Genomic DNA, 12,299 nt, shown 5'->3' with positions numbered 1-12,299 from the left:
AACAGAGAATAGCTTTGGGGAACAGGTGAAGCCAGGCACCATTCACAATGCCTTTATCAAGGGTCGACTTCACATGGTTCTCTCCCGACCGGTGGTTGTCCCAAGTCATCATATCCCCTTGGATGTGCATATTGATAAGGCCACGGGACTCCACCAGGTGAGAAATAAAAGGGATAAAGGGGTCTCTACCCGACGACCCGTTTCTTCTCTATTTTTTAATTAGCTAACACACGTCACACGTAATTGGAATATCAAAAATTGCTACTTCATTTAATTTTTTTTAAAAAAACAAATCATAATGAGAATATTTATTTGTGACTTTTTTGGCGATATGAAAGTATTTTTTTTTTTTTTGGGGGGGGGGGGGGGGAGAGAACATGAAAGTATTTAATTGATTAAGATTGATGACATATCGTAATGTTGTAAGTAGTATGTGTAAAATAAAATTATTTATTTATCTTCTAAAAAATCTTTTAACGTTACTTTTACATGAACAAAACGTTACCTTTAAAATATGACGTGTTTGAATAAACAAATTATTTATTATGTAAAATAATTATTACTTCTACATGAAACTTTTTACGTTACTTCGACATGAACAAATTACTTCTACAAGTTTAGTATGTAAAATAAAACAAAATTATTTATTTATCTTCTAAAGAAACTTCTAATGTTACTTCTACATGAACAAATCGTCACCTTATAACGTTTGAATGAACAAATTTAAAGTATTTTTTTCTTCAAAAATAAAATAGGACAAAAAGTGACGTAGTAGGCCTTTCACGTCTCTTACTTACCACGTCATAATAGTGTATAGACATCATTTTTGTAAGTATGGAATCAGAAATTCTATTGAAAGGAGACATTATATTGTAGCCTTTCTTATGTTTGGGTATTTACATTATATGGAATTTAGAGATAATGACGTTCATTATTTTATTTTCTTAATCTCTATTTAGGTATCCTAATGTAGTAATATATCCAATATAAAAATGGGATATCGGCATCAACTTATTATTAGCAAAGTAGAGAGAGAGAGAGAAAAAGAGAAAGAGAAAGAGAAAGAGAACAAGCTCTAAATGTCATAAGGAGAATTTATTTTTATAAGAGTAATAATTAAAATTCTTATTTCAAGCAACGCAAAAAAGATAGAATTTTATCGCTACATTTTTTTCTATTTCAATCACAACACTAAAATTATACTTTTGATTATCATATTATTTTAGTAAATTATAAATAAATACAAATAATATATATTGAAAAGTTTAATTAAAAATATATTATTTACGACTAAAAACATTAAGAAATAATTGGTATAATTTATAGTGTAACACTAATATTAGTAGGAGACTATAAATAATATTATATATAGCATAAATTTTAGAATATGGTTGGAAGTGTAAAATTCTCAATGAGTTTAACATTTTAGAGTTCTATTGGACTTAGCCTTAAAAAATATATGCCTAAGTATTTTTATTTTATTTTATATTTTCTAATCTTTAAAATTTGAAAAAGAATACTCTAATATGTATTTTTGGATGCAAAAGTTGAGAAAAGAATAAAATAAAAAATTGACAGTAATTTTTACTTTTATTAAAATAAAGACACTACACACTTTTTAATATTATTAGAATCCATGAGAACATAATACCATATATAAGATGCATAAGTCACTCTTTTATCACGCATATACAATATACATTTTGCGCATTCTATATGGTTTTTTTTTTTTTGAAGGTAAATGGAATGACCATTGGACATAGTCCATTACATACACATATTTCTCATCAAGCAAGATCAACAATAATAGGTTAACAATTACAATAAATAGGAAAAAATATTCGAACAACATCTTCAACTAAATGACTAATAAGTCACCATCTGCGAAGCATCACAAGAATTTGAAGAAAGTTAAATTTTTATCTTGAATGAATACGTGACAGATCATTCTTATCAATGACAATCAGCCAAAGATCTTCCAATAAAAATTTGGTAGAGACACCCTAATTTTGAAACTAGAATAAAGGAGAATAACAAAACTAACCAAACTAAGGACAAACATATTGAAAGACCATTGCATAGAACAAGGGATTAATAACAATCTAAGAATCCCCGTATCTGACCACTGAGCAGAGAAACCTCACTCGGAATAAAAACAACAATACCCATTAAAAGCATAAGACAATAAAATAAATAATTGCTGAAAAATAAAACAGGAAAGGAAAATCACCAAAGAAGAATAATGGGATCACCAAACACCAACACATCAAAAATTGGGGCGCCGCCACAACCACGCAGATCAACCCTACAACTAATAGAAGAAGCACCCAGTATCTCTACCGTGAAGCTCAACCCCGACGAATCACCAACTTCCAAGCAAAAACCCCAAAATCCAACACCAAAAAATATCGATCCACCCTCAGATAACTCTTTCCTTCAAATGTACAATCAAACACCCGCCAACCATACCATAGCCACTACCAAACCCACAAACAGGTTGGCAAGCCAAGGCCAGAAAGGAGAAAAGAAATCTCAATTGGCGACAAACTCTCAATTTCAGAGAGAACCTTAGACTTTCTTAATGATTATTTTTATTAAAAACAATTCATCCATATATATTAAACATATATATATATGTATAAAAAAAAAAACATATATTTGAATTTTTGGAATGAAAAAAAAAAAGTTTTTCCATAATTATAGGAAAAATTAGCGACATACTATAATGTGTGTATACCAAATCTTTAAACCAAAAACATGTTTCTAAGACAGGGAAGAAAAAACTACATTTTACGTGGGCACGAAAATTTTAGATGGTAATATGGTATTCCAACGAATATAACATTTTATAATTTATTATTGCAGCTCTTTGCATTATTATCTCTTGGTTGAAAGTTAAAACTACTAGAAAGAAACAAGGTAGAATTCTGAAATAATTTTACAAGGGCATTCAACTTTGAATCATACTTTTTTTTTTAAGTTTAACATAAATTCCAATTGTATTTAATGTTCTTAAAAGATTTCAAATGAACTAGTACAAGACTCCATCTTCTTTTCTTTAACAAGGAGAATTTTATGTATCGAGGTATATTGTAACTATAAGAAAAAAAAAAAACTACAAAACTCAACAGTTCAAACGCCAGTCGTAAGGTTGATATGTCACCTTCAGCTGAGAGTTAGCAAGAGGCTCTACTAGAGCTTCCGACACAGCCGGGTCCAAGTAGTTCGAAACAAACTTGAGTACTTCTATCTCATTCTTACCGAAATCTACACTAAACCTGAGAATCCCATGATGAAGGAGATAATATTAGGCAATATGTAAGAAAGACTGCATGATCAAACAAAATGGGGAAAACAAAAGAAAAGTATAAAACACATGTTATCATTGGAAACACATAGTAACAAACTTACCATTTCAGCATCTTGCTAAGTGATGCTACTTTGGCTTCAAAATCAATGATAACTCCACCCCTCCTTAGAAAATTACAGGCTGATTCCATCAACTCTTTGTCAATGTTTTCGGGCGAGTAGCATCTAAGAGCAGGCCCAGATTGGTTACCAGAAACAAGCGCAAAGTGAACAAGAGGTTCTGGATGAGGAAGAGCCACCTAAAATTACAAAGACAATAAAAAGGATGAGTGTCTATATAAATAAAGTGACTGGGAATACTATTTATCTTTAAAGAGTTTATTTTCCTGGCCCTGGTGGTCTACAAGTTCAAGAGTTATGACAGTGAAGAAATGGACTGGGAAAAGCCATAGTGAAAAAGCTATTTAATGAATTATTGACTCAAACGACACAATTAATAAAAGCTATACACAACGACATATGCATAAAATGACAAAACATAAGTAAATGACATTATATATACTTAGTAATACTACTCTGCATCAGTAAATGATAGTATATAGTATAGTATAAGTATATCTATATCAATCTGCATCACAGGCTACATAGGAAGCAATATGGACTTGCTTAATAGTAATTCCTAGAAATATACAGATGAACTCACAAGGGGCCAGAATAACTTTTAGTTTATGACAGAAGCTTGAAAATTGATACATAATTTTGCTCAAGGGGAAATTGTACATAATTACGTATCTAACAATCTTGTCAATTAGACTCGTACCATGATAACATATCAATACAAAAGACCCAACCCCATTAAAAGAAGAAAAGAGAAAATGACTTTCATGTTACTTGACTATGAAAAATGGAATCATACCTTGGAACGTTTATCTTTTGCATTAAATGGCTTCATGAGATTGTACGGTGGTCGCTGGTTACCCCTTAAAATTCCATTTTGAATAGCTGAAAGGGAAAATGTGGATCCACCAATAACATACCTAAAGTCTCCAAACAATCTTCTTCTTTCTAGGGCTCCAGTTGGATGACCCCACAACAATATCGCATGGATGGCCATCATATTGTATAGATTTATAAAGAAAGCAAGTTTCTCTTCTCTTGGCATTTCCAGTAATTCAACTCTTTGAAGCTCCTCCACTATTCTCAAATACCTGTGAATCATAACAAATTACTTAAGTACAGTACAATACCACATATGCTAACGAAAAATAAAGCTGCTATTCCCACAGCCTAGACCATTAAACAAACCTTGCAAACTCCTCACTGCCATAAATACTAACATAATCAACATGCATTCCATCTTCTGATGTGTAGGCTTCAAAAATTGCATAAGACAAAAACCTCAATCTTGATGCAATTTCTGTAATAGGCTTTGGCTTCACATCAGTTAAACCCCTTGGAATGTTGTGACATTCAGAAACAATAGGATCATCATCTAAGAACCGGTAAAGGTGGTTACCATCCTCAAATAGATTTTCACTGGAATAAGCAAAAACCACTGATGAGAACCCATATAAAAATACAAAGACAAACATACTAATGGAAAAAAAAAAACATTTTACATAATGTGAAACAAAGTTGTTTCATTTAATTAGCTACAAATCATGATTCCTGGAGAAACTGATGCCCCCTTGATTATCATCAGCCATTTAAAATAAATAATTTCTTTTTTAAAAAAAGAAATACATCATAACAAAATTGATACCTTATTACATAAACTTCTCCTAAAAACCTATAGTTTACATCAAGAATATATTAATTTTATTTTAATCTTACTCTACTCTAATACTTCCTTGTAAAAGCTTCTTAATAATACAAATAAGTCAACCACTCATTCAAATTGATGACTCACCCAAGAACATGTTGAAAAAAGAGTTGGTCTGCTAGATTTCTCCCAAACTCAGTAGCCTGGCTCACAATACAGGAGAACAAGAAAAAAGGGAAACAGATAAGAACAAAAATAAACCTGAAACACATATATTAGTCTGCTGAAGAAAAACATTCAATTTTCCTACTAACCTCTTCCCTTTCCAGATACTGATCTTCTGAAAAGAAATCCACCGCTTGCGAACCCAGAAAACAGCTAGTGAACCTACGCATCTTATAAAATCGGTCCTTGACGGCCACAGACTCTTTCATTTTCCGGACAATTAAAGCTTGTTCATCAATAGCTCCACTACTGGACAGATCATCTTCACCAGAAAGTGGAGGCAAAGGTGCTTCAAATGATGGTTCTTCAGTAATCAGATAATCAATTTTCTCATCAAGCTTTCCTGACTCCTCCAGACTCTTTAGATCAATCAGGCCTCCGATCAGGATTTCATTAAAGAACACCTTTGGAACAGCAGAAGACCCAGCAATCTTCTCTAGCTCCTGCTTTCTACCGGTGTAGATATCAATATTAATCTCAACATATTTAAGCTTCTTCCTGTGCAAAAATAGCCTAGCCTCTTTGCAGTCTTGGCACCCTAACCTTGTGTACAGTATAGCTCTTCCTTTCATAGCTAAGTGCTGTGGTGGTCCTTCATTGACTGCATTCTTCTCTTCAGAGTTTGTTGGATCAACATCACGAGACAAGGTAATATAAGTAAGGGGATTCCATGCAGACTTTTCTGCTGTTTTCTGAGAAGCTTCTTCGGCTCCATCAACTTTAGCAGACTCTGAAACATTCTTATCTTGATTCTCAGAAACATCATGTCCATCTTCATCTTTTTTACCAGAAAGGCGACGCAAAAAAGTTGACACCGCAACTGCACCCTTCTCCTTCACAAGGTTTTTTAATGCCACCGCCTTATCAACTACCTTTTGGGTCTCAGAATCAAGATCTAAAGATCGGGTAGATGTGCTTCTGCTAGCCTCCATCCCAGGAACCTCTGTTCCATCAAAAACCGGCTCTTGCTCATTCTCCTCTCCAAGAGTCTCCTCTGTAGTTTCATTTGTCTCTTTTTGAGATGTTGATGCACAATCTTCATCAGTAGATTCCAGAGCCTTGCTTTCAACTATCTTCTGCTCCAAATTATTATTTTTCCCATCATTGTCTTCTTCTTGAACTTGGGTCTCAATTTTCACACAGTCATTCCTCTCATCAGCATAGTCCTTTTGTTTCTCATCAGCCTCTATGTCCAGAGATTTCATTTCTGATACAGGTTCATTTTTTTCAACAACAAGTGCTTCTCCCTCCAACTTCTCAGCAGCAAGAGGACTTGTGATTTCTTCCTTCATTGATTCTTTTGTTTCCATAAAGCCAACTAGATAAATAATCTTAGTTCTAACTCATGAAAACAAAGCCCTATATGTGTTAATACACTTGTAGTCTGTGACTCAATAGAGTTATGTAGATCCTGCAATAAGAAGAAGAAGAAGAAGAAGAACAACAACAACAGCAATGTCATAACTTGCGAAATTCCAAATGCATCAGATATTTCTATCAACACATCAAGTGACAAAATTTCACTTTATTTTTTAAAAAAAATAAATAAATGAATTTACATACTTAATAAGCTCTAAACTAACAAAAATCTGGAAAAAAAAAAAAAAAAAAAAGGTAAATCACTTAACGAAAAGAGTGCTTAAGAAATAGCTAGCATAACGTCAGCCGGGTAACAAAAACGGATTTGTGTGCAACGATTAAACCAACGCCATACATGAATGCATAATCCAAATTAAAATACAAATTAACCCATTTTGATTAAGCTTATTTGCAATCATTTTACTTTCTTTAAAGATAAACTGAAATCTTGATTCAAAATTAAGATATATAATACATGCCTAAAACAACAAAAGGGTATTAAATAATTCAACGGTAGGTTCCCAATCAGCTACTAAATACAGCATAGTATCTTGAAATAATTGTTACTTCTCCATCATGAAAATAATGTAACTTCAACTTGAAACAGTACCCATCTTTTTATGTTTAACTTCTCACCCCCAATAGTCCCTCATCATTGTCTAAATCAACAGAGACCATAAAAGAAGTAACATTTATTCAAATTCTTCATCCCTAAAATAAAACCACAACTCAAAACCCTGTTCTTTACTCAAATTTTTCAACTTATGAGATATTAGGTGGAAAAATAACAAATTGATCGGGTGTCAATGTCCACAAATTGTGATGCATGAAATGAAACTCAAGAACATGAAAAGTAAACAATGAAACAAACAAAATAACTCACCCAAAAGAAAGAAAGAAAGAAAGAAAAGACGAAAGAAAGCTTACAGATCTGAAAGAAGTGATGATGATTTGTGGTTGAAGATTGGAGAATGGTCCCAATGCAGTAACGAATATATATATATTATATATAACGCATTAATTGTCTGAAAGTTTCAATATTTGTATTAAAATTGGAAACCACAGGAGAGAGAGAGAGAGAGAAGCGGGAAGTCCGTGGGCTGAAAATTAACATGAAATTTTGGTGAATAATCTTATTCTTTTTTGACTTTGTTATCCTAATGGATTTCATACACGTGTCCCCTCATCTTCATTTTCTCTATTTCACCCTTCATTCTTCCAAATATTTACAAAATTACAATTTGTTTTTAAGAAAAAGGTTAATTAAGATTTTTACTCCATGAACTTTGACATGTACCAAATTATGTTCTTTTAATTTTTTTTAGAAGTTAAAAATTCTTCCTGAACTATTAAAATTGTTGATTTAAGGATTTTTGTTCAATTTCATTCAATTTTACTAATTCGGTGATTATCCATGTACTAAATCATACTTTCCGAATTTTGTTATCTACCAAATTATGTCCCTCGAACTTTGACATGTGCCAAATCATGCTCCTGAACTTTCATCCATGTTAGACTTTTCTTACTAAAATTAGACAAAAATCCTCAAATCTAACAATCTAAATAATTCAATGAGGAATTTTAACGGTCTTCAAAGTTCACGAGTTATGATTTGGTACATGTCAATGTTCAGGAGGCAAAAAATTCTAATTAGCCTAAAAAACACAAAAAAAATAGAAAATTCTACAATGCACCCCTAAAATTGGTGCAACAATGTATCCCTATCTGTTTCAGTATTCGAAAAGAACTTGTTAGTTGTTAGTCTAATTTTTTTTCATGATCGTGTACGTTGTAGTTATTTAAGACATCTAGTAAAATTTAAGAAATTCGAAATAATTTATAATATAGAAAGTAGTGTTCAAACTTCAAACAATCTATTTTACACATGTATAAAATAAAAGAATCACAAGTGCAACAAACTGTTTGAACCCTATATTCGATGTTTTAATTTCTTTTTTTTTCTTTTTTGAATTTTTCATAATTTTACATGATGTCTTAAATAACTACAATATTCATAACTATGAAAAAAATAGAGTAAAAATTTTCCTAATACCGAAATAAATAGGAGTGCATCGGTGCACTCTCCCTAAAAAGGTGCATCGTAAAATTTTTCAATAATTTGTTTTCAAGGACTGGTATGTATATACATTTTTTAATATTATTTATAAACTTTGACAAGTTGCTCTTTCAAATATTTTTTGAGTTAATACTATTTTAGATGTTATATTTTGTAAAAATTACCGAATGAACTTTTTATTTGTTTTAAGTGATAAATTGGACCTTATATTTTTAAAAATGGTACAAAACAATACCATGAGCTCGATTTCGATAATTTTATTTTTAATATTACTAATTTGAAAATAAATTCTAAAACGAACAAATATAGAAAATATACATAGCCTTATCATAACACCTCTAGATCAGGTTATTATTAAATTTTATTTTGAGAAAACATCTGCTCAGGATATTATTTTGGGGACAACCAGTTCATGTGAAGGTTTCGACTTGTGGTAAGAGGCTTTTACAATGGGGTGGGAGTTACATGTGAAGGTTTCCTTCATCCACGCGGAAGTATTTCTCCGCTCTTTTTGTAGAAATTGTCTAAGCCATCCAACTCTCTTTTTAACATATTTTCCCATAGCCCACCTCCAGGGTGCACCCCTGCGGCTATAGTGAACTTAAGCTCATCTTTGGACACTTTTCCTACTTTGGTAACTTCGATGTTGAAGCCCTGAATGTAGCTTTATAAACTTTCTTGCCCCTTTGCTTCACATTGGTGATACTTGTGATAGGCATAATGTTATCACATGCAGCCTAATGTTGTTAGAAGAATTCGTTTGAAAGTTGCTTCCAAGATGTGATCATCCTCGGTCTTGGCCATGCGAACCATTTATAGGCGGCTCCTTTTAATGTGATCATGAAATATTGACACCTTGCCTTACATGACACCTTTTTCATCTTCATTAGCTCATTAAATGCACCAAGATGGTACTTTGGGTCAATGGTACCATCATATGGTGTCATCTTTAGCTCCTCGAAGTTCAGTGGAAGTGGTTTCATTTGAATATCCCTCGAGAGAAGGGATTCATCATCAAACTACTCATCATCATTCAAGTCTCCCCTGCGTGGCAATAACTATCTTTTGACATAGCTCTTGCATTTCTGCCTCCAACTCCATCCTTTCTCATCCTCTCTCGGGGGTTAGCAAGTGGAACTTGGGTTTTTTGTATGGTTTTTACTAGGCATTGCTCTTGGGGAGGAGCCCTAGGCGAGGTGCCCTCAGTATAAGACCTCTTGGGTGAAGTCTCTTCCTTAGGTTATGGGTGTTTCCCTCAGTGAAATCTCCTTATGGTGGATAGGCTCGAGTTATTTTAACTGGTTCGTTGGGCTCTTGTCTCAGGATAGGTTCCTTCCATGTTCATCTCTTGGGGTGCTATTAGTGGATGGCATGGAATCACCTTTGCTAGCATCGGCCAGTTGAGATCTCGTTTCCCATTTGGTGGCTTTTGTGACAGAAATGTGAGGCTTAGGTTTTGCCTTTGAGTATATCTTTCAACACTTTTAGCATACCAGCTACAGTAGTTTCTAGCCTCTTGTCCTTTTGGAAGAGGTCGCTTACTTCTTCTTCATAATAGTGAGCTCGAGAGCTTGGACTCATCGAGCACACATGCTTTTCCTTTTTAGGTCCACGCTTTAAAGGGTCAGGGTTTGATGGCACAGATGGTGGAAGGCACCATACCAGAGATGGCTTTCTCAGTAGTTGAATACTTCTATCGATGGGGTTGGCCATCAATGTCGTTATCAAGTCACGTAGTGCTGGAGGGCCTCTTTGAGTGTTTGCTTAGTGTTCCACACTTTGGTTATTCTTCCTTTAGCCCTCTCTGACGACAGGAGTTGATGTCCTCTTACGATGGTGGCTAGCTGGTTTTCATCTGAGTGAACTCCATTTTCTTGGAGACGATGGGAATGTCTTGACATCTCGAAAAGGATGGTGAATGGTTTAGGAATTATCGTAGCTAGAGCTTGTCGTTCCCACAAATGATGCTAGTCTGTTGATGGAAAAACCTTGTCATCTAAACTTTAGATAGAAAATTAAATGCAAAAGGGTGAAGATGAAAAGCTTAAGAGGAACTCAAAACATTAATGGAGAAAAATAGTGTTGTATTGAATCTATAAATTCACTTACAAATGATTATTTTCCAACCCTTTATTCAGTGGAAGAGAGAGGTATTTATAGGGAGCTCTAATGGCTCCAAAATACAAGTGGTCCCAAAAGTTGGGGGACAAAATTACTTTTATACCATGAAGATCAACACGTCAGATGGGTAGTGGTGAGATAGTTGTTGGGTGTCAGTTGATACTCTGAGTGAGACAAATAGTTATTGGGTCTCCACTACTTGTGCTTGTTGTACAACCTCTACTTCCTCAGAGGCGTGCATGCTTTAACGACTCCATCTTTTGTTGTACGTTGCAATAACGTTCCTCTCTTTATAGCTTACGCTCATGATGCATGTATAACACTTAAGTACTAATGGGTCTATGAGAAGTGAGACTTGTTGTTCAAACTTAATAAGAACTTCCTCCTCATCCCTTTCGGAGTTACTCCAATGTAACATATATACTCTAAGTGTTCTTGCTCATTTGTATAGATGAGGGTGTATTAGGTGGTGACTAAGGGGAGTGAGTGAGTAAGGGAGCAAGAGAGAGAGAGAGTGGTGACTAAGGGGAGTAAGTGAGTAAGTGATCAAGGGAGAGAGAGAGTGGAATAGAGAGAAAGAGGAGTGGGGAGAGAGAGCGGAGCGGGAAGCTCCTCACGCAGGGAGCTCAACCCGTGCCTTGGCCCTTCCTCATGTTGGCTCCCCCTCTTGTGTGGTGTCCCGCCATGATAGTTGACATCTTCTTTTGTTGTAAAGTATATTTTGGATTTTTCCTCTCACTAATTTATAGATCTTCAAAAATTACACTTAATAATTTTTGGGAGTTAACATTTGTATATTACTTTTATGTTATTTAGATATTGTTTTACTATTCTTCAATGTAATTTTTTTATGTTATTTCTGTGTTATTTTTATAAAACACTATAAAAATATATATAAAAAATATTTAAACATATAAATTTTTTTACCAAAAATGTATAAATTTCCAATTAATAATTCAGTTTAACCAAAATTAATCCAATCCAAAATACCAAAGTAATCCTTATAATTATGGCATCGTTGCCAATTGCCATTTGGTAAAATGTAATTTCATTTTTGTGTTTGCTATAGGGTAAATACCATTTTGAACCATGTGTTTTATAAAAGTTATTAATTGGACCCTCTGTTTTATTAAATGATAAAATAGACCCTTTATTTTCTAAAATGGTACAAATAGGACCCTGAATTGATTTTTTGTCAAAAAAAAAATTAAATTATAATCCGATCTAAAAGTGCTATGGCAAAACTGTTTACATTTTTTGTGAGAATTGTCTTCAAGTTGGTTATATTAAAAAAATTATCAAAAATTAAACTCAAGGTACTATTTTTACCATTTTAAAAAATATAGAATCTATTTTATCATTTAACAAAACACAAGGTACAATCGGTAACTTTTGTAAAACACAACGTCTAAAATGGTATTTACCGTTTATTATATTATATTTGTA

General features: G+C 33.3%; 1 protein-coding gene across 1 annotated transcript; it reads right to left on the bottom strand.

Moving 5' to 3' along the window:
• Positions 1-2,955: 2,955 nt before the first annotated feature.
• Positions 2,956-7,779, bottom strand: LOC115702180 (uncharacterized). The gene is made up of 7 exons (XM_030629633.2): positions 7,583-7,779; positions 5,386-6,707; positions 5,219-5,274; positions 4,615-4,845; positions 4,226-4,517; positions 3,412-3,608; positions 2,956-3,278 (listed from the first exon to the last, which is right to left on the bottom strand). Exons 2-7 carry the CDS (start codon positions 6,604-6,606, stop codon positions 3,125-3,127), a joined length of 2,151 nt encoding a protein of 716 aa, XP_030485493.2. The 5' UTR covers positions 6,607-6,707; positions 7,583-7,779; the 3' UTR covers positions 2,956-3,124.
• Positions 7,780-12,299: the final 4,520 nt, after the last annotated feature.

The sequence above is a fragment of the Cannabis sativa genome, chromosome X (assembly GCF_029168945.1).
Source record: "Cannabis sativa cultivar Pink pepper isolate KNU-18-1 chromosome X, ASM2916894v1, whole genome shotgun sequence".
NCBI classification, from domain to species: domain Eukaryota; kingdom Viridiplantae; phylum Streptophyta; class Magnoliopsida; order Rosales; family Cannabaceae; genus Cannabis; species Cannabis sativa.
The sequence above is the reverse complement of the archived record's forward strand: the minus strand, read 5'-3'. Positions and strand labels throughout refer to the sequence as shown.

Excerpts from the sequence above, each read along its gene's own strand:
- LOC115702180 (XM_030629633.2), bottom strand. The coding sequence starts at position 6,606 with ATGGAAACAAAAGAATCAATGAAGGAAGAAATCACAAGTCCTCTTGCT. Across the intron at positions 3,609-4,225 it reads CAAAAGATAAACGTTCCAAG|GTGGCTCTTCCTCATCCAGA; the intron begins GTATGATTCCAT and ends TTGTAATTTTAG. Across the intron at positions 3,279-3,411 it reads CTTAGCAAGATGCTGAAATG|GTTTAGTGTAGATTTCGGTA; the intron begins GTAAGTTTGTTA and ends TGGGATTCTCAG.